Genomic DNA, 21,476 nt, shown 5'->3' with positions numbered 1-21,476 from the left:
CGCGGCATCGCGTTTCGAAACCGCAGTCCCCGCTAGATTGTTTCACACGGCGCTTTTCGATCTCCCGCAAATCGTCGGGGCCCGCGTGCCACTGCGCGTGGAGATCGTGGACTGCTCGGCCGTTGGCTGCTGCGCCGAATCTTGCTCTCTTTCTGCGCCTTCTCCCCCTCTCCCGTTCTTGTTGGGATGAAGAAGCGTGCTTGTCTGCATATTGCTTCCGCCACAGCGAGACGTGCGCGAGGCTTGTAGCCTGGGCATCTACATTTGCCAAAACCAAGCTGGACCTCTTATTTTTCCGCATCGGCACCTGAAGAGAGGGCTATTCGCACCTGTTCCCTCTCCTCCTCACCGTTCCTGCACCACCACCACCATGGCCGAGAGCACCGAGGCGGGCGATGCCTCCAATGCAGACATCGAAGAGAGCGACACGCCCGTTCACCCGATCCCGGCAATGCAGGGCGCCTTCGAAGAGTCCATCCTCGAAGCCGGCGGAGAACAAGAGGCGGTCCCAAACTCACCTATCGAAGCCGATGCGACCGTGAGGCGACACCACCTGCTCGAGTCCAAGCAGTTCGACGAGTCGTGGACGACCAGATGGAAGCAAAGCCCAGCCGCCCAGCACCACCCCCTCACCAAGCTGATGGCGCAGATCATCTTCGGCATGCACCTCCTGCACCAACACCAAGCCAAGTCGGACAAGGAAGTCGTCAAGATTCTGCAGACCCACGTCAACGAAGTCGACACCTTTCTCGAGCGCACGGCCGAGGACTTTGCCGTCGCGACCAAGGATGTCGAGGACCGCATCCGCTACCTGAAGCTGCCCATGACGCATTTGGACGTTTTTGAGAACATGCTGGACAATAAGAAATTCCGAACGCAACTCCTGGCGGGCAACGAGAAGATTGAGAAGATCATCGACCGCACCACACGAGCGCTGAACGCCGCGCTGTCCGATGTCGAGCAAGGGGTGCTGGCGAACAAAGAGCTCGGGCGATATGTGAGGAATGTGCAAGAGCAAGGCGCGCAGCACCAGCGTGCCATTGTCGATGTCTTCACCGCCATGCAAGGGAACGAGCAAGGCTGGAAGAGATATTTGAAAGATCTGCAAATCAAAGGCAACACCTTGCGCCAGATCCTGATCCAGCTGCAACGTCTGATTGCTGGAATGTCAAGAATGGCCGCTGCGGCAAGCCGACGCAACAAAACGCAGAGCAGCACCATTAATGCCGAAGCAAAATCCGCTCCTTCCTCATCGGCTGGCCCACGGTCGAAATTCTCCCAGGGCTCGTCATCGGACTTTCCTTCCGACCTCACTGCTCTTCCACAAAGACGCCCTTCGAATCTCAACAAGCCGTTACCAGTCGAGCCTCCGCCCGTCCTCGCGACTTCAGCGCCGGCACAAGATTCCGCAGCAAAGCCCCGCCACGTGCCGTTCGCCGAACGTTACGAGCGACCCCGACAATCTCCTCCAGAACCCTCCTCTCCAGAAACAATGCTTGCAGCTCCCAGACCGCGCCCCCGGACGGCACGAGAAGCACGCGCCGCAGATTCAAGGACGACCACCCACGAACTGCTGCAATTCTTCCGAGACGCCGATCCTGGAGCCAGCAACTTCAATCCTTTGCGAAGTAATCCACCGATTTCCTCGGATCCCCTTCCACCCAGGGTTTCTGCTGAGCAGCCCAGCCTGGGCCGGAAAGCAAGCCACGGAACCAATTTGATCATGGGCACTGTTTCGTTCAGCAATGACGGGCGAATCACCCGGTCGAAAGGCTCGGGCATCCTCTCCATTCCCAGTCCGCCATCAGTCTCCGACAGTCACTCTCCACCCCAGGCAGCTGTCCAGAAACCAAGCATCGACACAACAAGGAGCTTCCCAGCCACCATCGACCATGTCCCAGCCATGCCACACGACGCAGTCGAAAGAAGAGCAGCAATGAAAGAGTGCGTTTCCCCTCCTTCACTCCCACTTCCATCTCCCCCCACTAACACAACCCCCCAGCACCGGCTTCGCCCGCCGCCTCTCCAAACGCCTCAAACACCTCCCCCTCCCCACCCCTCTCTCCCCCTCCCCGCGCCCCTCCACAGCAGCATCCACCAGCAGCCCCCCAACATACAAACCAACCCTCCCCTCCTCCCAACCCAGCAAACCCCCCTCCACCTCTCCCTCGCCCGCCGACTCTGCGTACGGCTCCTGGCCAGGAGGCACAGGCACAGGCAACGCCTCGCCTTCAGCCCCGCACACCACCTCCGATCCGCTAGCCAGCATCACGCCTCGCCCCATCCCCGTCCTGGCGCCTTTGCCTTCCGACCCAACGAGTTCTATACCGCGCGTGTTGAAGGCGGAGATGGCCGCCACCGCGACGGCCCCGGACGTGAGCAAATTCCCGCCTCCCCCCGATCCGACGATTGCTGTCGAGGGGCGGAAGGAAAGTCTTGTCCCGCCTTCGATGAAGAGTGCTGTTTCGGGCAAGAGTCGGGGGAAGAGTTTGAGGAATGCGATTATGGGACGGTGGAGGAGGGGGGTGGACGTTGCGTAGGGCCGGCTTGTCTTGGGGTTTTTCTGGGGTGCGATGAAGCTTGATGGTTTCTATTACTGGTGTTGGCATATCTTGGATTGCGGAACTCTTGTTGGTTTTGGTTGGATATTGGCCATGTTGCGGTTATACCCCTGGATCTTTTTCCCTCTTGAATTCTTTAGTACGGGCTCGAGGTGGATCGGCTATGTAACGGTATTGTAACTGGTTGGAATGAGATCAAGGACTGCATTCATTCACCATTCGTCTCCGGCTTTCTTCTCCCTTCCTTGACACCACACGCTCGAACCCTCTGGAAGCTCGATGAGCAGCAAGCCCAAGCAGATTGTGCAAGGCTTGGCCGACTCAAGACTCAGTAGATGGCGGCATGGTCACTGCAGGACGCAGTCTCGCGGTGCTTGCAGATCGCCTTTTGCTCTTCCAAATGAGGCAGCGTAGCTGGACGATTAACTCATAGCGAAAAAATTGCGGGTTGCCCTAATCCGTTTGCACGGGTTGTGGGAGCTCGCGTATACGTCGCCAGTCGGTCGAGAGCGAGTAGCAAGCTGATGGTGCTGGGGTGTTGGAAGATTGCGAGGGTCGGTGATGCGGGGTGACGTTTAGATAGTGTGGAGGAGGAGAAGATGGCGGGTCCGAGAAGCGTCGGAAGGTCGTAGACTGGAAGCCAGGGGTTGACGACAGCGAGGGCCAGGGGTGCTGCTGTCGATTCCACCCGTAATAACGCGGCGGGCGTAATACCGCGGCGATCTGCAACGGTGTCGAGTGACACGATCAAGTCGAGCTTCTTCCCCTCCTCCGTCATTCCACAACACTCCTCCAGCCTCTTGACCACCTCCGCCCTCAAATCCCCCAATATCCGCTCCGGCATCTCCCGATCCCAAACCCACGTATCCCCCACCTTGGCCCTCTTCTTCACCCCCACCTTCGCATACCCCTCTTGCATGCGGAACGACACCGCCGCGGTCCATTTACCCTTGCGATTCAAATAGTCCAGCACGTGGCGGCGATTGATAACGTAGCTCGACGAGCCGGTCGAGACGTACGCCTCATGGCGGGTGCGCGCGGGATGCGGCAGGAGATGCGGGCGTTTGTCGCCTTCCGGGGCGAAGCGGGTGGAGGAGACGACGGTGCTGAAGGGTTGGAGGAAGTGTGTGGGGAGCCGGACTCGAGTGAGCGAGCATTGGCGGATGGGAGAGGCGAGGCTTTGCGCTGGGGGTTGTTAGCTGTTGAGCTTGGACGGTACACGATGATGTTTGCTCAAGTTTCCACGCACCGAAGGGATTCTTCGCCAACTCCCGCTGAAACTCAGTCAGCTCCTCCTGTACCACTACTGCTTTCGGCTGCGTGTATTTCTCCCTCGCGGCCAGCACGATGGGGTCCATGAGCGGGGGAAGCGGGAGGCTTGGGTTTCCATGCTGTCGCTGGCGCAGCGTTCGTGTGCCATCTTCGCTGCGCACCGAGGGTTGGTGTTGAGAGGGAAGGACAGATCCGCTTGGTCGGATGTATCGTGCATTTTTGCGCGGGAGGCGCGCGTGACGCGCGTTCATGGGGGGTTCATCGTCGGTGGGGGAGGAGCGTGGTGTACCTCGAATGGTGCATGTGAGGTCTGCATTAGATTTCCCAACCCTAAAGACTGCGGGGTAAACCCTAAGAGCCTTCTCGCTTCGGCAGCCTTGCGGAGCCGACCTCACTCCCCTTTTCCGTGCTTTGTGTCTTTTGCATTCGGCGCCGAATTCAGTGTCGCCTTCCGCGTTAGCCGTGATGGATTCAGAAGTAGAGACGTGTGATTCGAAGCTATTGTCGAGGAGGCCAAGTGAACTGTCAAAGTCCGTATTCATTGCTTCTTTGGGGTCGAGACTAGAGCAGTGTGACGTCGCTATGCCGAAGCGAGTTACGAAGGCCTTTGCAGCAAAAGGATTGATCGACAAGTTACATTCGAAGTATTGCGGTATCACTGGTTGCAGTGCATGTCTATCAAGACGGTACACTGTAAAAGCAGTAGGAGAGTGCATATTCAATAAACCCCTCGTTACAATGCAGGAAAGGAAGTACGAGCAAGCGAGATTAGCGCAAGGCGCCAGCCTTTCGACTCTCGAAGGTAAAAGATACAAAGACATACATATAGCCTCGTGAGTGAGCCGTATTCCTATCATATCATCACACACACACACAAACTTCTTCTCCAACCATCACTCTCCACAATGTCTCTCTCCAGCGCCCTCCTCGCCGCCCTGTGCATCTGCATCGGCGTGGCAACAGCACAAGCCCCGTGCCCGACCGATGGAAACTTCAAGCTGCACATAGGCTCAAGGCTGCAATACCTCGAGCCCGCCAACCCGTGCAAGGGCGACGGATGCTACACCTACTTCAACACCACCAAGAGCACGGAGTACGAGTTCGCCATCGCCAACGGAACGACGCATCTCGTCCTCGCCAATGTGCCCGCCGGCTCGCCCGCACGCGTCGGCCTTTATGCCGACACTCGTCCGGACCCGGATCACCCGGTGCTCGACGTCATCCTCACCTCATCGCCGCCGACCAACATGAGGTGTCATATTCGACCGGCTCCTAGCGACGATGACACGTGCGATCTGGTATGTCTAGGTGACTACAAGGGCAACGTGACGCAAGGGTCGACTATCCTTCTGGGTCGGGCGGCACATGACCAGTGGGCGCTGGGGCACTTCGAGGGCGGTCCCAAGATCAAGGTCAAGGTGGAGTACACCTGATAGGGGTTAGACGTATCCAATGCATCGAGAACCTAGCATTATTGAATCGAGGTGGACGCCATGTAGAGCTATGTAGCAGAATACTTCTTCTCCTTTGGTACCATTGGACACGATCAGAAGAATCAAATGTCGTCCTCCTTCAAATTCTCATTGTATGAGACGCCTTCAATCTTCGCCGCGCTGGACTTCTCCCGCTTGGCCTTGCTGTATTTCGTTCCGATTTCACGGACGACAAGCCATGCGGGAACGAGAGAGATGGCCCACATGCCGAAGTTGAGGTAGACCACCCCGACTTCACCCATGATCTTGATCGACGAGAGTCCATACTGCCAGACAATCTATTAGCTGATGCTCATTTGGAAACGATAGTGGAGAGTTACTGACCGATACTGCTTGAGACGCCGACTCGGTCCCTCGCAGGAGACCGGCGAAACGGACGATCTCGGCGTCATTTCTAGCCAGGTGTCCGATGATGAAGTATCTGCTAGGGGTCAGCATCGATTATAACTTCGACGAGAACCAGGACGCACTCACAGATACAGGTAGTTCATTTGAAAGGACATGACCATGAAGAAGAACCAGGCGAATCCCTTTCCGAAACCAGGTGATGTCCAGTCGAAAACGGGCGGAGGCTGAGTGGCGCGGAATTGAGTGACGATGATCGTTCCCCAGATCCACCACGCGCCCTGCAGTGTCACTAAGATGAGGAAAGACCATCGCCCACGAGCTCTTTCGGACCACTTTTGACGGTCGATGAACGCGCCGAGAACATTGCCCCCGATCATGGCGGCGATGCCGGAGATGAAGGACGCGAGCGCCCTCGCGCGAACAGTGAACCATAACCCCTCGAAGGTGAAGAAGACGGCCTCTGCAAAGACGGATTGGGCGATGAGCGGGATGATCAAAAGGTAGCGTTTGGTGATGAAGAGGAGGCCCGTAGCCTTCAACTCAGCAAGGATGCTTTGCTCCTTCGGAATGGAACAAGAGACCGCGATGCCATCCGTCCGTTGCACTTTCGCCGGAGCAGTCAGGAGCAGGCCAATGAACGGCGCAGCAGCTTGCAGTGCGATGAAGACTTCATACACGCCGTATGAAACCTTGCCAGCCTCGTTGCGGCGGACGTTGAGCCCGAGATTGACCGCCCCTCCGAGAACCTGGCCGCCGACACGGAACATGAGCCAGAGTCCAAGGAACCGCCCTTGGTTCTTTGGTTCGGGGTATGACAGGGCGATTGCCGCTTCGGCCATCCAGAAGATGCCAGCCCCGAGGCCGCACAGAGCGGCTCCGAAGAGGACAAACCAATGCGTTCCAAATCTGTTGTTGCAGTACTGTAACTCTGTCAGCCCCATCTTGCCTCGACAGTCGTGATAAGGAGGTGATGGTACGAACGAGACCTGCGGCGAATGGACAGTAGCCAGCTGCGCCGAGGATCAAAGTCCTGAGACCAGTGGACGCGTCGGTCAGCCAATTCTCGTCGAGCACAGCAGTGATGAGCGAGTCGTGGAACTCACCAACGAATGCCTAGATACTTCACAAAAACGCCAGAGAAAGCACAAGTCAACACCATCAGACAGAAGGTTAAGGCATTGGCGGCATCGACCAGCCATGGCGATTCTTCCCCTCCGCCACCAAGGCTATTCATTGCTCCCTAAGGAAAGCTTGTTCAGTGGATGTTCGCCGTTGCGGAGTAGATAGCTAGGTAGGATACGCACCCAGATGCCCGGAGCACAGAAGTTGCATAGACCCAAGATAATAGCATTGTAGTAGGTCGAACGGTACCATTTGACCGGATAGCGGGTAGGAGGAGCAACGTCGGTGGTGGGTGGGCTGTCACTCTCGACGTCGCTGTTTGAGTGGGCCAATTCGGCCTGTTTCTCGTCATACTTCGACATGCTGGAAGTGCTTGAGGATGGAATGAAGACGGATGATCGTTTGTGAAGTAGCGAGAGCGAAGAGATGAGCAGCGTGAGCAGGATATATGTCGATCCGCGGCCCACTCCCACGCCTTCACCCGTTCAAAAAGGGAAGTAGACTTTCGCGTGCATTGAAACTAATCAGGATAATGTATCCGATTCAACAGCAAGAGAGAATTAAGAGAGGGCAAGGTGGTGCCGTGTAGTCAGGCACGCCATCCTGGGCCTGTGTTGCGAATACCAACCACGCTTCCTCTTCCCACGCCCACCACGCCACCGACATCGCGAGAGAAGACCCAGATGAGACGGCATTTGACGGCACGGTGAGTGTAGCGTTGCGTCGTCCTCGCTTCAGTCCATCTCCAAGCCAATGATGCAGGCAAGCGTGGTTCGAATGCCAGGGATGCGATGATGCAATCTGCAAGTCGTGTCGATCTCCACGTGCCCAGCATCACGGCTCGTTGCACGTTTTCGGTGCAGATCTCGCCTGGGAGAAGATTGCAAAGCGAGTATTGTACGAGCAAAACAGCAGCATGGCGGCCGAAGAAGCCAATGGGACGCGGGCGAGGAGGCCATGGATCATGAACGCGTTTGCCATGACTGCTCCGGGACATCTGGCGCCAGGCAAGGCTTCGTGCTTCCATCCGACATCGCATCCGGCTGACCAGGTTCGCAGGGCTCTGGCGCCATCCAGCGCAGGAAAAGCAAACGCTCGAGCATTGGGTGCTAATCGCAAAACTTCTGGAAGAAGCCAAATTCCACGGCATCTTCTTCGCCGACGTGCTGGGTATATACGACGTATATGGCAACGACAACGCGCCCGCCCTGCGCTCGGCAGCCCAGATTCCCATCCTCGACATCAGTCTGCTCATCTCGGCCCTGGCATATGAAACCAAGCACATCTCCTTCGGCATCACAGCAAGCACAACATATGAGAACCCTTATGCCCTCGCCCGCAAATTTTCCACCCTCGATCAAATCACCAATGGCAGAGTGGCGTGGAACATCGTCACATCATACCTGCAGTCTGCCGCCGATTCCTTCGGCCTAGACCAGCAAGTGGAGCACGATGAACGATACAAAATGGCCGATGAGTTCCTGGAGGTGGTGTACAAGCTGCTCGAAGGCAGCTGGGAAGACGACGCGGTGGAAGCGGACAAGGCCACGGGCGTCTACGCGAATCCCGCCAAAGTGCACAAGATCAACCATGTGGGCAAGTACTACAAATGCACCGGCCCCAACCTCGTCGACCCGACGCCGCAGCGCACGCCCTTCCTCTTCCAAGCCGGCGCCTCCAAATCCGGCATGGCATTTGCAGCCGCTCACGCAGAGGCCATGTTCTTGCCCGGCATGATACCGGCGAAGACGCAGCAGATCGTCCATACCGTCCGCGGCATCCTCAAAGACATCGGCCGGCCCGAGACCAGCGTGAAGTTCCTAGCCGGCATGTTCATCGTCGTTGCTGAGACGGACGAAGAAGCCCACGCCAAATACCAGGATCTCCTTCAATACGTCGATCTCGAAGGCACCGCAGCCTTGTTCGGCGGATGGACAGGAACGGACCTCTCCAAATTCTCCGACGACGAAGACTTTGCTTTCAATGGTCCCCCGGCAATCCAAGGGTTGATTAACAGTTGGGCAGCAACGGCACCGGGCGGCACGAAATGGACCAAAAAGCGCGTCCTCCAAGAACTATCGATATGTGGTGCCCATCCGAAAGCTGTTGGCAGTGCTACGACTGTCGCCGATATTCTGGAGACCTGGATCAACGAGGCCGAAGTGGATGGGTTTAACCTCAGCTACGCCACCACGCCTGGCACATTCGAGGACATGATCAAGTATCTCTGGCCCGAGCTGCGGCGACGGGGAGTGTTGCAAACCGAGTATTCCGGCAAGACTATGCGCGAGAGCTTTTTGGGGGATGGGGGAGGTCCGCGTGTTAGGAAGGGGCATCCGGCAAATCGATTCAAGCATGTCGTCAATTGAGGAATCGACCAGTGTGCATGGGATCAGAAGATTGAGGGAATAGATCGTACCCAATGCATACATGCCTTAGACTTGGGACTGTCGGAGCCTCACTATACATACATATCATAACGCACTTTCCAAGGCGCGCCGCCAAACCTTACCTCCCGCTCGCCATTTCGCCATATCTTCCTCTTTCTTTCGTGGTATCGTACGCGTTCAGGACACGAGACTGTGACTCGTCGGCTTGCGAGAAGGCGAATCCGCGCTGCTTGCGCATCCTTTGCACCTGCCTCACTTTCCGAATCGCCTTTTGGAACTGCTCCATCCTAGAAAAAACGTTAGCAAAGTGTCCGGATACCCAGCGGGATTGTGAACGAAGACATACCGTGGCCTGTAGTCTTGCAGATTGAACTTTTGGATTTCCTGAACGTGATGGTACGTCTGGGGATAGTACATCCGCTTCGCATACTTCCAGGCAAAGTCCCGCAGCAAACACAGCATGGGCAACACCAACGCCATAAGCCAGAACGTCGGATCCGTCACCAACGGGCCCAGGATATTCTTGTACTCGACACTGAAGTTCAGCATCGGCGCGACGGTGGCGTAGACGGGCAGGAAGATGGCCCAGACGAGCAGAGAGCCGGGGATGGCGATGACGGTATACTTGGTCCAGATGTTGGTGATGAGCGCTGCTTTGCCGAGGACGGTGATCAGGCCGGCGGTGTAGAGCGCCGTTCCCCAGACCCAATGGCCGGCGGTGGTGCCATTTGGCCTGATGCCATCCTTCCACCACAAGAGTTCGCTGACGCCGTACAGGATGAGGGAGTGGTAGAAGCCATTGGCCACCCAGCTCCAGAAGTTGTGCTGCCGGAAGAACACTCCTTTCTGGCTCAGCTGGTACAGCTGTGGATATCGATCCAGCAGCCTGGCGTTGACGAATTGATCGAAGATGCCCAGCACAAACGGCGGCATGACGGTGAAGATGACGTTGAAGAAGGACAGCGTCCAGGATTCGAAGATGACCTCGCCGGAAAAGGCGTTCTGGAAGGAATACCAGAATTGCGTGATGAACATGGCGGTGTTTTTATAGTAGAAGTAGAGAATGACCTTCGAGATTCGCTGATAAGACCAAGCGCCGTGCACGAGCAGGAGTTTCCGCAGGTAGCGAAACTGTCCGATACTGACGTCGGCGCTTCGGGCGGCTTGTAGACCTTCAACCCCGGAGATACCAACGCCAATGTGCGCAGCCTGGATCATGGAGACGTCGTTTGCACCATCGCCAATTGCGAGGAGGATCGCTTTGAGATGCCGCTTGACCAGCTTGACAACGAGTGCCTTCTGCAAAGGCGACACGCGGCAGCAGATCACTGCCTTGCACATGACGGCAAGGTCCAGAAACATCTTCTCCAGGTCCTTCTCCAGGGCAAATGTCAGACTCTTGCCATCAATCACGAGCGCGAGCGTTTCCATCTCGGCATTGCCGACGTTCTGAGAATGAATGGCGTCCAGCTTCTTCTGAATGTTCTGCCTTGTCGCTTCTTTGTCCTCTTCATTCACAACCAGGAGTGTCATGTCTTCCGAGATCAGCTTACAACTCATGCCGATATTGATGGCGGTTTCTTGTCGGTCACCAGTCAGCACCCAAACCTTGATCCCCGCCGTTTGCAACGTGTGGATGGTTTCGGGCACGCCTTCTTGCAATTTGTCCTCAATCGCGGTGGCACCGAGGAGTGTAAAGTCCCTTTCGATGAGTTCGGCTGCTTTGTCGAGCTCCTCTGCTCGGTTGCCAGAGACCGTCGTGGCCGCAGTGTTGTAAACGTCCCACCACTCTCGGAACTCGTTCTCCTCAACCTCGCGAGAAGCAAGGCACAACGTCCTCAATCCCTCTGACGCGTACTCTTCCAGATGCAGCAACGTTCTTTCCACAATCTCGTCTCTGAACGCGAGTCGCTCCAGAATGACAGTGTCCGCACCCTTACAAAAGCACCGAATCCTTCCATCAGGGCAGCGGTACAGACAGCTCATCCTCTTCCTCGTCGAGTTGAACTCACACACCGCGAGCAGCTCGTACTCCCACTCTTGCCCATCATACACGATCCGCACGGCTTTCGGCTTTCTCGCCACAAACTTGTACCCCAGCTGCACCGCACCATCGACAAGTGCGCCCTCGTCCGGAGATGCAGCCTGGTATTTGATCTCGCCCGGTTTCTCTGCATTCGTCTCGGGGATGACTGTGTGGCAGGTGGCCAGCAATTGACAAAACAGGTCAATCCTTTCCGCATTGTCCATCCGGTCAGTCTTCCGGTGCTCGTCCATGCCTTTGAAATCGAAGATCGAGGAGTTGAGGATCGCATCCTCTTCTCTCAGCACTCTCCGATCCTCGGGTACGTCATCAGCGTATTGCACGCCTCCGATGCTCGCCTGTCGGAATTCCATCATGTTCCTCGTTAGCGTGCCTGTCTTGTCCGAAAAGATGTATTCCACCTGGCCGAGCTCCTCCACCAGACTGCTCGTCCTGCAATTCGCGGGTGTGTCGGTTTCGGCGTAGTATATGTCGAGATCGCTGGATATGAGGAAGGCTTGGTAGTATTTGATGATTTCGACGGTGACGAAGAGAGAAATGGGCACCAGGTTGGAGTAGAGGATCCAGTAGGTGAAGAGATCGGAGAAGAATTGCTTTGCGTAGTTCACGGATTGATAGTCGAGGTACCACAGGTTGGGGCCGATCGTCGCTCGGATGATCAAGTCTCCGATGGTTGAGATGATGGAGAGGATGATGAGGATGGCGCCCAGCATGAGGATCTGGGTGTTGACTCGTTTCTCCACTCCGGTGCGTTTGATTGGGGTGGCGGTGGCATTGCGCATGAGCTTGGTTTCGTGGCCCGTGAAGACGACGACGCCATGGATCCAGGGGGTGTTGCGCAACGTGGCGCCTCGAAGAAGTAACTGGTCTGGTACGAGAGGAAGTTCCTTCTCTCCACCGCCAGATTGCATCGTCAGTGTCGCTTCGTATGTGTAGAGACTGCTGTTGGGCTGTTCGCTGCGGATCCTGCCACCGAGGCGTGCGACCTCGGCGGCGGAAACGATCGTGCTGGTTTCGGGAATTGCTTGCTTGATCTTGAGATTCGTCTCGCCATCCAAATTGGCCGTCTCGATGTAGCACAAGCCTTCGGGCTCCGAACTCGCCAACAAGACCAGATCGGCAGGGAAGGGTTCCTCGCTCTCCACCCTCAACACATCACCAACCTTCACATCGATCCATTGCACCGTCTCGAATCGCGTGCCCCTCAGCACCTGTGCAGGGCTTCTGTTCAACTGTTTGTCTTGTGTCTTTCTCCGCCCATCTTCGATAATCTCCTTTCCTGCCGATACGGCCAGGACTATGCCTAGCGGTACGATGGTGGTGTATCTGTTCGTCGGGCTGATGTTGGGGATTTGTTGGAGGATGGCGGTGAAGAGGAAGAAGACGTTGGCGTATTTGCTGAACTGTTCGTAGACGAACTTGGGCAGAAATGTGGCCACGTTGTACTTTGCAGTACTGACGTGATTGTCGACGTATTTGTTTTGCGCGTTCGCGGGCGGGTTGTTGAGATGGATGATTCGAGGGCCCAGGGTGGAGGGATCGACTCTGCCACCACCGAGAAAGCTGGGAAGGCCGAACTTGAAGCTTGAGCCGGGGGTCGTGCGTGGTTTGTGCTCGGGAATGCTCGGTCCGCTTTCAGCACGCTGGAGGCGCTGCTCGGTCAGGGGAAGGTCCATCTCGCTATAGTCTGGACCCATGCCAAGGGCGTTCTTGACGCGACCTGCAATGCCACCGCCCATACTGAGAATGCTGTTTCGACTCCGATGTTGGCCTCTGCCGCTGTGCAGGGGAAGGTCGCGGACGCTGTCCTCGTCTATGCCACCTCCTGCCGCGTAGTATGCGCCGGCGTCGGAAGAGGCATCGTTGTCGTGGTCCGCGTCGGAGTATCGCTGATAGTTGCCGAGTCCACTCGTCTGAGAATAGGCCCTGCTGGTCTCTGCAAAGGGCGGGCGCAGGGCAGTATGGTAGCTGGGGCCGCCAGGCAAGGCGTCTGTAGAGTGTGCGCTTCCCACAAAGTGGTCATGCGATGTGCTTATTCTCGACTGAGGCATCTTCTCGCCCGAATCATCATAATCATGCCGCATTTCTTCATCGGACATGGGAGGCCACTGGCCGGAGTGGTAGATAGGGCCATCGTTGTCTTCGAGGTTTAGCAGGTCCTCGCTCCTCTGCTGGGGGAGAGGGGGTCTATGAGCCATGTTGAAGGGCAGACCGCACGGATGAGATGCTTGGCCTGCCCGCTATCTCTTGTCTTGCACCACCATTGACCGCGCGTGGGCCGAAGGGGCTGTGTGCTTGGGCGATGGTGGGAGTCGTCTCGGCAGTAATCCAAGCTCTTGGCTCGTCGTCGTCATACGCCGAGAGGTGGTCGTCGGCCGAGTACCAGTCCTGGGGGAAATTGGCGTGGCCGGAGGAGGTCTGTATGATGATGCGCAGTCAAGGCGTCGAGGTAGTTTGAGGAGGGGAGAAGGGTGTCGAATTGGCTGTCACTCCGCTGACGTTGCCCTGAAGCTGCACTGCCCTGACGGATCCCCAGCACCTTGAAATAAGGTTGGCCCAGGTGGCGCTAGCACCAATCGAGCCCGCCAGGGGCAAGCTCTCACTTCACTTCGCTGGTGTCTCCTCTCATCTTGAAACATCACCTCCACTTTAATTCATCGTTTCGGATTCGTCTGCGTACAAATCGAGATGCCTCTGCAAAGAATATGGCGACCCTGGACGGCGAGACGGTTCGTCACTCCGCCACGGAGTCGAAGCACGCAGCGCCGCACCTTTCTAGGCCTTCAGCGCGGCCCTCCTCAATCGCAGGCAACAAACGCATATCTGGTCGGCCAAGGCCTGATCATTGTCCTGCTCGTCGATTTGGCAATTGCGACCGCGATGCAGGACAAGACGACTTTCCGCTCCATCTGCCAAGCTGCCGGATGGTGGCAGGATCCTCCACACTTCCAGGAGGCCCACGGCAGCGGTGATGCCAGCGCAGAGGGTGAGAACTGAACGGACAAGTCACTGGCAAGTGATGCGGCTCCTTGGACCGTTACGGCCATCCTTAGCTATGTCTGTCAGCCACTCCCTCCAAATGTGAGCATGAAGCATGCCCGCCAAGATCAACCAGTGCTTACCATCTTGACTCTGGCATTCATGAAGCGGCAATCCCACCCCGTCGACGACTGATCCCACCTTCTCCTCTCAATCTGGCTTCATTATCATAGACGCGATGTCGGACGCGCCATCTTCCGCCCTGCCAGCTGGTCTGCTGAAGCTTGAACTGGAGCATCGACGGCACGGTAGTGACCGTCCTCCTCCCCTTCCGTTCCTGGCCTTCCGTCAGGATCTCCCCACTCGTCCCAGCCACGCTTTTGGCGCTTGTGGCTACGGACGGCAGAGTCTGCTTCCCACGGCCGTGACTTAACACCAGCAGCGCGACCCTCCGCCGCAGTCGGGTTCGAATTGGCGTGACGACTCTCACCGGCCCTCTCTTCCGGCTCCGGTGTATCCTCTGTCCCCGTCGGTCCATCCTCCAAAAAGTCCGTGGCGCCCATAGCGAGGTCAACCCCACCTTGGCGTGGCTCGGACTCTCCCAAAGTCAACCCGCGCACACTTTCAAACGGCACCTCGGCTTTCGCCACGCCGTACCCCCCGTCGACATCCATCCCCTCTCCATTCCCCCCTTCGTCGTCCAGATTCATCACATCATCCACCTCTTCAACACCAACATCGTCATCCACCTCCCCATGCTCGTGTTCTCGGCCTTCTACACGCCTCCTTGCTTCCTCCAGTCTCCTGTCGAACGACACAGCACGTCGGACCCGCAGATCAAGTGCTCTCATCCCCACCGTCGTCTTCTTCCCTCTCGAGACCTGGACTCGCAGAATCCCAATGAATGTCGGTGTATCGATGGGGTCATGCTGTAGCGGTGGATAGGATGGGTCGGCCAGTCGTGGCGTCGGAATGAACGTCAGTGTACACGGCGAGAGATCGGCCGCGGTAATGACGGAGCGAGGCAAAGGAGACGGCCCAAGGGGGAAGTTGCGTCGACGTTGCGCCATGAAGAGCCGAATTTGCTGTGTTGCAGGAGAACAGAAAGTGGATATGCGTTTCTCACAAGTGTTAAACAGCTTTGCATTCCAAACTTCACTTCACGCAAAGAAGGGTGGGTTGTGAAGGCAAACAATCTCACTCTTCACCCGTCTCAAACCCTTCAAACCCCTTCCGAACGCCGTCGCTAATACTGCACATCTCGCAATCCGGGGTAACGCGAAACATTCACGCATCTCGCTTTGTCTCAAACCACCCAGTGACCACATCGATCAAATCCTGCTTCTTTCCCGTCGTGCTAAGCCCCTTGCCCTGCAACCACGTCTTCAAGTGAGCAACAGTAAAAGAACTCAGCGCGTTCTTGGTAAACGCCGCGCGCATATCCTCGTCACTGATCCCAGCATCCTCATCGCCCTCTTTCTTCACCCTCTTCGGCGCACTGCCAGAAGCACCGAAAGGCTGACTCCGTTTCGCGCCACCATTCACCCCCGGCGCTCCACTCCTCCCGCTATCCTTCTGCCACCTCGCAAAAGCTTTGTCCAGTACCTCCCCGAATTCCACAACGTACTGTCCGGCGCGTTTGTGGATCTGCTTCCATCGCGGCAGCGTTTTGTCCTCGGGCTGCTCGGGAAGGTCCTCCTCCAAGGCTAGAGCCTGCAGAATGCGGTAGAACCACTGCAAACTCGGGTTCGGGTAGCGTTGAGGATCATAAACTGCTTTGGGAAGCTGGAGTTGCTGAACAACGACGCGCATTTTGTCGATGCAATCGTCGGAGGCTTTGATGAGATCGATCTCGGCCGGTGGTTCCCGGATGTCGTCCGCAAAGGGCAAGGGTTTGATCCAGAGACCTGGTGGCATCACCTGATCACCCGCGTCGCTTATCCTCTCCGCACCGGCGTACACGGCGGCGAGGGTAGGCACGGCGTTGCGGCGTGGTATAAACCATGCTAGACCGAACTTTTGAGACTTGAGCAGCTTTTGCTGTAGCGCAGAAAATACTCTGGTCGAGCCCACAAAGTCTTCTTCCGAGGGGTAGATGAAAGTGTTGTGCTTGTAATTGGCCCAAATCGGGAGCATGCTCAAGGGCTTGAAGCCGATGATCCGCAGGACTGGATCACCAAAGTTTCGAATCTTGGACAGCTCGTCTTCTGTGAAGGAGACTGTCTCGCCACCGAACTTGAACGCCTTTCGAATCTCAACCTTCTCAACGGAGCGTGCGGTATCCTCAGCCATAAGTGTGCTACTGCCCACGGCGATCTGAGGCTTCTCGCTGTCTGGCGGGAGGTATATGTATGACGTGCGCTTGGGTTCCTGCCGCTTGAGAAGGATAAAGCCCTTGACGCTAATTTTGAGCCCGGGGCCGATCTCGAACGGGACGCTGCTGAATAGTGCTCTTCGCGGGGCAGCACGAGACGCGACAGAGGACAACAAAGCCTGCAACAAGCTGATGCCGTCCTTAGCGGAAGCATTGGCGGCTTTGATGTCGGTTGTCAGCGGCGCGGGTGCATCAGGATCGGATGGTATGGCGGAGTAGACTATGTCGTCGTAGAATTTGCTTCTGTCGAATGTGTAGCCACGATCTGGATGAGAGATGGGAAAGAGCTCGATGGTGACGCCAAGGTCGTAGAGATCTTTCGCGCGGACAGCGGCAGAGTTACGAGCATCGCGATTGGTGGCATGTGGAGAGTCGTTGTCGGTCACCAGAAACAACCGGCGCGAGGAGAAATTGGGGGCTTTTGTAGTGAAGATCTGGTTGGCACAGAACAAGACATTGGCCATGCTAACTTCCTGATCGGAGGCTCGTAGCAGATCGGTTGCTTCGCCTTCGTCGTTGACAAGATTGCGGAGGTGTTTGACATCAGCCGCAGCCGGCACGTCCAAGTCGGTGAGAAGGTAGCAATGCGGGTATTGGAGACCAGTCTTGCCAGTCTCGTCATCACCTTCTTGAAACTTGCTCTTCTTGGTGCCAAACAAGAGAATGCCCATCATGTCATTGGGGTTGCTGATGATGCGTTGCTGCATCAAGCTGTAGGCGCATTTTAAAGCAGCGATGGTAGGTGACAGGCCGGTATCGGGTTTCTTCGGATCCGCGTCCTCGGGAGTGGTGAGCATGCTCTTGCTAACATCGATTGCGAAAAGGACGGCGTCCTTGACGGTCTTGTAGCCTGATTCATCCACCACCTCATCCTCCTCATCCTCTTCCTCCTCAGCTGCGCGATTGGAATTGTCCGCCATCTTGTCCCGATATGGCAGATCAGCCATATTTCATTGTCCGTCAGGCTCGGGGGGGTGTGGTGTGGAGATCGTTGCAGTGAAGTGCAGTGTGAAGAGGTGAACAGCGTCATGGCTGCCGTCATTTCATCCGCTCGCGAATCTGACGCGAGATCAGGCGGCAGCTCCACGACTTCTGACCGCCAGGTTCATCGCCAGGCTGTAGATCACGTGGTGACGCGTTTGGTATCTTCACTACGTGTACTTGCGTGGTGACGATCGAATCTGCCTGCGGGCAATTCAAGCGACTTGACCTTTACTTTCATCCAGAATCGTCCAGTCGTTTGTATGGAGATGGCGTTTAACGTCTTCGGGCTGCTCCGTCATCTTCAGACACTCGGACTTCACTGATTGGCCCACATTCCATCGCGCGTTTCTCCAGGCGCGGGACACAAATTCGATTGTCCGTGAGCACCTGCACCTCACCAAACGCCCAAGGTAGGCGCTCGCGCCGGCGACCATATAATCTCCGTTCCCGCCCTCCTCTCCTGCATGTCTGCGGGTAACATGTCGAAATTCACTCTCGCCATCGTCGCCGGCGCATCAGCCGCTGTGGGAGCTGCAACGACAGCTGCCCTGTTTGGCATCGGAGGAAGAAGAGGCCGCGAGACCAACACCATCCCAGTCTCCTCCACAGTCACTACCGCCCCGATCGATCCCACCCGCACAATACCACCTCCCCCGGTGCCCATCCGCCGAGACGATCCTGGCGTCCCCGCCGTGCCTCCTGTGGACCCGTCTGGAGTGTTCCAGTATGGCTTTCCCGGGCCTGTGGCCGACCTCCGCGCCGCCCCGTCCTTGACCTCATCCTTCGACCGCGCGAGAAGAAACCCTCACTGGGTCGCGGAACATATCACTCCCGCGTCGTTGATGTTGAACAACGGCAACAGGAGACACTCCGTCTTCGCCGAGGACCTGTCCATCCCGGAGAAGTTCCGAGCAAAGCTCACCGATTACCAACGCAGCGGCTTCGATCGCGGACATCAAGTCCCCGCCGCCGATGCCAAATGGACGCAAGAGGCCATGGACGCCACCTTCGCCCTGTCCAACATGTGTCCCCAAGTCGGCGAAGGCTTCAATCGAGACTATTGGGCGCACTTGGAAGACTTCTGCCGCCGCCTCACCACCTTTTACCCTTCCGTGCGCATTGTCACCGGGCCCCTGTATCTTCCCAAACGGGACGTTGATGGGAAGTGGAAGGTGTCGTACGAAGTTATCGGCCACCCGCCCAATGTCGCGGTGCCCACCCATTTCTACAAGGTGGTGTTCGGCGAAGACGGCAAGACGGGAGGCAAGGTGTCTATGGCTGCATTTGTCTTGCCGAATGCACCAATCCCCAACGACAAGCCGCTGCAGGACTTTGAAGTACCGATTGAGGCTGTCGAGCGTGCTTCCGGCTTGGAGTTCGCCGGCTTACTGCCGCCCGTGAGAAGGAAGAAGCTGTGTCAGGAGGTCAGCTGCAGTATCATTGTCAAGCAGTACGAAGAGCGACAAAGGAACCCCTTCAACCCTCCCCCGTTGAAGGGAACACCACCGCCCACTACTCTGACGGAGAGATGATACAGGTTGCCAGCCTGTTGGGAGTTCATGAGGCACTAACATAGCGAGTCATACGATCCGTTGTTACTATGATAGCGTTGCGTTGGCGGAGTGTGGTATCTCGGCTTATCTTATAATACACGGCCTCTTCCCAGAGCCTGTCATGGAGTAGTACATTTATTCCAGCTCGACCATTTTCCACATCCATGCCTCATGTATCAAGCCCTCCCAGCGCCGCGCCATGCACCTCGAATCTTGATCCTCCGGAGTCCACCTCATCTACATTCCCCCAAAAGCCCCTGCGCTCCCGCCGCCGACTCCCTTCTGAATCTGCCCTAGATATTGTTTTGACACCGTATTCCACGCCGCCATGTATTTCTCCATGCAATTCTGATAGCATGTGGTCTCCGACGAGGACAGAGAGGTGCCGGGTTTAGGGACGCAGCGTTCGAAGCAGTGTTCATTCAGTTTCTGCGAGGGTTAGCTTGCAGCCCTCGCACGGTTGTGGGAACGGAGGCAATTCACCTCGACTAACGCGCGCGCATTTTGTAGAGCTGCTTGTTGTCGGAGTTGGTCAAGGATCTGCTGTTTAGGGTCTGCCATGTTGAGGGAGTGTGGATGGATGCAGTTCGATTTTCGCCAACGCTATGGCAGGAGGATGACGAGGCGGTGAAAGACGGGTGATGGCTGGATTGATTCCGCTCAGATTGGCGGTGCAATTAGACGGGAGATGGACTCAATGACTTCGGTGGATTGATAGAATTAAAAGTGATGTCTTTGATGCCCTCGACCTTCAAAAGTCTGGAGTTGCGGCTCAGCACTCCTCCAGCCAATCACAGGTTGTTACACAAGTTGCGCCTACAGACGCCGGTATACCGCGGCCTGTAGCGACACTTTGTGCAACAACCTAAACCAACTTCACTTTCACCTCCATATCCCTTTCCACTGGAGGATACTCACAGAGGTCAACAGGTAGACCATCCACTCGCCGTCCATTTGCGGAAGAGCACTGGCTTTCACTCCCAACTCCTCATGACCTTCTTCGAGCCGGCACAACTAGTCATCTGTCTTCCAGGTCTGACTGTTCCCTTGAATCGTGATCGCATACTGTCTCACAGCCTTAATCCCCTCAGAGCTGCTCAAGCCGGTCTGGATGCGATTGGTGTCGTAATCGAAGAAGTTGTCAAATGGCCCTTTGGCGGAGCTCGGTGGAATCTTCGGACCTGTCAGCGCGGTGATCTTAACAACAAGGACATCTCAACTTGCTTCCGGATAATGCATGTCTATGGGATTGAGATGTGCCGGGAGAACCCAGCTCAGGCTGAATAGCACCGGCTCACGAACATTCCCTTCCCATTTAATCCGTTCAGATGCAGCATCGTCGCCATCAGAAGAACTCACGGGGCTGACGGCGAAGCGGACACGTTTGGTAGGCTTATCCCGTCTCTGCTCTGTTGTCAGCCGCCTGCATTAATACTCTTTCCCCCGCGTCTCGGATGAAGTGCAATTTTGCGTGACTTGCCTTGGCTGTGGTATTCATTCTACTTCGAAGATCTGTGGGGTTATCGATCGAATGAGACTTCCAACGTGTTTACGAGCCTGCGTGTCTGTTTATGTACCCATAGTCGTAAAGCGAAGGCCCGGCAGCAAACGATCACCGCAGATGAAAGTCACGCTTGCGCTCTTACGCAAACACTTCTCGTCTGCCGCGCGATCGTGAACGTATGGACGCATTCGTTCTTCTGCAAACAGTCCAGATCCATTACTGGACGCAGCGAGATAGTCTTCGGTGAAGGTGCAAACATATTGTGGTCTTCAACTTCCTCCAAGACATACCCCTAACACATAGTCTCAGACGAATCCCGTATCAACCACCCTCACAACGTGTTCACTCCTCAACAACCCCTCTTCAACAGCACAAAGCATCTCTCCCGCAGCAACCGCATGCCCCTCCCCAACAAGCTCCACGACCCGCAACTTAGGATACCTCCTCACCTCCCTCAGCGTCTCATAAATAGCAGTACCCACCTGCCTCTCATCTTCCACCCTGACCACCACCCGCAACTTCCGGACCTCCGCAACAACCGCCAATGCACTTCTGTGCGAGCCGCGAGGCGAGAATACGGGGCTGTACAGATCGTGGAGCAGAGTGCCTTCGTCCCATTCGAATGAGGTTGGAGTGATGTGCACGACGGGGATGTAGGTTGCGAAGAAGGCTTCGTGCGCGAGGGCGTAAGGGCGGGGGGTGAGGATGTAGTTGGATAGGGGGTTGGAGGGTGGGTGCACGGGTGATGCTTCGGACGAGACGGTACGAAAGCAGTGGGAGAAGATGGCGAAGAGCAGCTCGTCGGGGAGGCTTGTGAGTTGTGGCATTTTCATGGATTGCGGGAGGCAACAG

The 21,476-nt window shown here is 56.5% G+C and overlaps 12 protein-coding genes across 12 annotated transcripts; 5 read left to right on the top strand and 7 right to left on the bottom strand.

The window, feature by feature from the left end:
• Positions 1-370: 370 nt before the first annotated feature.
• Positions 371-2,540, top strand: BDY17DRAFT_325297 (uncharacterized protein; the record flags this gene model as incomplete). Its single annotated transcript, XM_033737335.1, has 2 exons — positions 371-1,944; positions 2,003-2,540. The coding sequence occupies 2 exons, from the start codon at positions 371-373 to the stop codon at positions 2,538-2,540; spliced, it is 2,112 nt and encodes a 703-aa protein (XP_033588353.1).
• A 448-nt stretch (positions 2,541-2,988) lies between these two features.
• BDY17DRAFT_325296 (uncharacterized protein) lies at positions 2,989-3,919 on the bottom strand (the record flags this gene model as incomplete). The annotated part of the gene is made up of 2 exons (XM_033737334.1): positions 2,989-3,746; positions 3,811-3,919. 2 exons carry the CDS (start codon positions 3,917-3,919, stop codon positions 2,989-2,991), a joined length of 867 nt encoding a protein of 288 aa, XP_033588352.1.
• An 819-nt stretch (positions 3,920-4,738) lies between these two features.
• Positions 4,739-5,266, top strand: BDY17DRAFT_311431 (uncharacterized protein; the record flags this gene model as incomplete). Its single annotated transcript, XM_033735531.1, has 1 exon — positions 4,739-5,266. The coding sequence occupies one exon, from the start codon at positions 4,739-4,741 to the stop codon at positions 5,264-5,266; it is 528 nt and encodes a 175-aa protein (XP_033588351.1).
• A 122-nt stretch (positions 5,267-5,388) lies between these two features.
• Positions 5,389-7,158, bottom strand: BDY17DRAFT_325294 (major facilitator superfamily domain-containing protein; the record flags this gene model as incomplete). The annotated part of the gene is made up of 6 exons (XM_033737333.1): positions 5,389-5,592; positions 5,651-5,747; positions 5,801-6,594; positions 6,656-6,704; positions 6,778-6,914; positions 6,979-7,158. 6 exons carry the CDS (start codon positions 7,156-7,158, stop codon positions 5,389-5,391), a joined length of 1,461 nt encoding a protein of 486 aa, XP_033588350.1.
• Positions 7,159-7,712: 554 nt separating this feature from the next.
• Positions 7,713-9,206, top strand: BDY17DRAFT_339966 (luciferase-like domain-containing protein; the record flags this gene model as incomplete). The annotated part of the gene is made up of 2 exons (XM_033737974.1): positions 7,713-7,803; positions 7,856-9,206. 2 exons carry the CDS (start codon positions 7,713-7,715, stop codon positions 9,163-9,165), a joined length of 1,401 nt encoding a protein of 466 aa, XP_033588349.1. The 3' UTR covers positions 9,166-9,206.
• Position 9,207: 1 nt separating this feature from the next.
• Positions 9,208-13,873, bottom strand: BDY17DRAFT_299651 (phospholipid-transporting ATPase 1). The gene is made up of 2 exons (XM_033733941.1): positions 9,533-13,873; positions 9,208-9,473 (listed from the first exon to the last, which is right to left on the bottom strand). The coding sequence occupies exons 1-2, from the start codon at positions 13,426-13,428 to the stop codon at positions 9,305-9,307; spliced, it is 4,065 nt and encodes a 1,354-aa protein (XP_033588348.1). The 5' UTR covers positions 13,429-13,873; the 3' UTR covers positions 9,208-9,304.
• A 45-nt stretch (positions 13,874-13,918) lies between these two features.
• Positions 13,919-14,227, top strand: BDY17DRAFT_325291 (uncharacterized protein; the record flags this gene model as incomplete). The annotated part of the gene is made up of 1 exon (XM_033737332.1): positions 13,919-14,227. The coding sequence occupies one exon, from the start codon at positions 13,919-13,921 to the stop codon at positions 14,225-14,227; it is 309 nt and encodes a 102-aa protein (XP_033588347.1).
• A 209-nt stretch (positions 14,228-14,436) lies between these two features.
• BDY17DRAFT_325290 (uncharacterized protein) lies at positions 14,437-15,279 on the bottom strand (the record flags this gene model as incomplete). The annotated part of the gene is made up of 1 exon (XM_033737331.1): positions 14,437-15,279. The coding sequence occupies one exon, from the start codon at positions 15,277-15,279 to the stop codon at positions 14,437-14,439; it is 843 nt and encodes a 280-aa protein (XP_033588346.1).
• Positions 15,280-15,346: 67 nt separating this feature from the next.
• BDY17DRAFT_299648 (SPOC like C-terminal domain-containing protein) lies at positions 15,347-17,712 on the bottom strand. The gene has a single exon (XM_033733940.1). The coding sequence runs from the start codon at positions 17,528-17,530 to the stop codon at positions 15,497-15,499; it is 2,034 nt and encodes a 677-aa protein (XP_033588345.1). The 5' UTR covers positions 17,531-17,712; the 3' UTR covers positions 15,347-15,496.
• A 334-nt stretch (positions 17,713-18,046) lies between these two features.
• On the top strand, positions 18,047-19,099 carry BDY17DRAFT_325288 (uncharacterized protein; the record flags this gene model as incomplete). Its single annotated transcript, XM_033737330.1, has 1 exon — positions 18,047-19,099. One exon carries the CDS (start codon positions 18,047-18,049, stop codon positions 19,097-19,099), a length of 1,053 nt encoding a protein of 350 aa, XP_033588344.1.
• A 258-nt stretch (positions 19,100-19,357) lies between these two features.
• On the bottom strand, positions 19,358-19,681 carry BDY17DRAFT_325287 (Tim10/DDP family zinc finger-domain-containing protein; the record flags this gene model as incomplete). The annotated part of the gene is made up of 2 exons (XM_033737329.1): positions 19,358-19,549; positions 19,604-19,681. 2 exons carry the CDS (start codon positions 19,679-19,681, stop codon positions 19,358-19,360), a joined length of 270 nt encoding a protein of 89 aa, XP_033588343.1.
• A 313-nt stretch (positions 19,682-19,994) lies between these two features.
• BDY17DRAFT_347038 (uncharacterized protein) lies at positions 19,995-21,451 on the bottom strand (the record flags this gene model as incomplete). Its single annotated transcript, XM_033738122.1, has 2 exons — positions 19,995-20,293; positions 21,074-21,451. The coding sequence occupies 2 exons, from the start codon at positions 21,449-21,451 to the stop codon at positions 20,135-20,137; spliced, it is 537 nt and encodes a 178-aa protein (XP_033588342.1). The 3' UTR covers positions 19,995-20,134.
• Between the last annotated feature and the right edge of the window lie 25 nt (positions 21,452-21,476).

Source organism: Neohortaea acidophila (genome assembly GCF_010093505.1).
Source record: "Neohortaea acidophila strain CBS 113389 unplaced genomic scaffold BDY17scaffold_7, whole genome shotgun sequence".
In the NCBI taxonomy this organism is placed as follows: Eukaryota; Fungi; Ascomycota; class Dothideomycetes; order Mycosphaerellales; family Teratosphaeriaceae; genus Neohortaea; species Neohortaea acidophila.
Note: the sequence above shows the minus strand (reverse complement) of the source record. Positions and strands in the feature narration are given on the sequence as shown.

Bases quoted from the DNA above. Each gene is read 5' to 3' on its own strand.
- BDY17DRAFT_299651 (XM_033733941.1), bottom strand. From the start codon at position 13,428: ATGGCTCATAGACCCCCTCTCCCCCAGCAGAGGAGCGAGGACCTGCTA. The intron at 9,474-9,532 runs GTATGTCTTCGT...CGTTTTTTCTAG, and splicing joins CTGCAAGACTACAGGCCACG to GATGGAGCAGTTCCAAAAGG.
- BDY17DRAFT_299648 (XM_033733940.1), bottom strand. From the start codon at position 17,530: ATGGCTGATCTGCCATATCGGGACAAGATGGCGGACAATTCCAATCGC.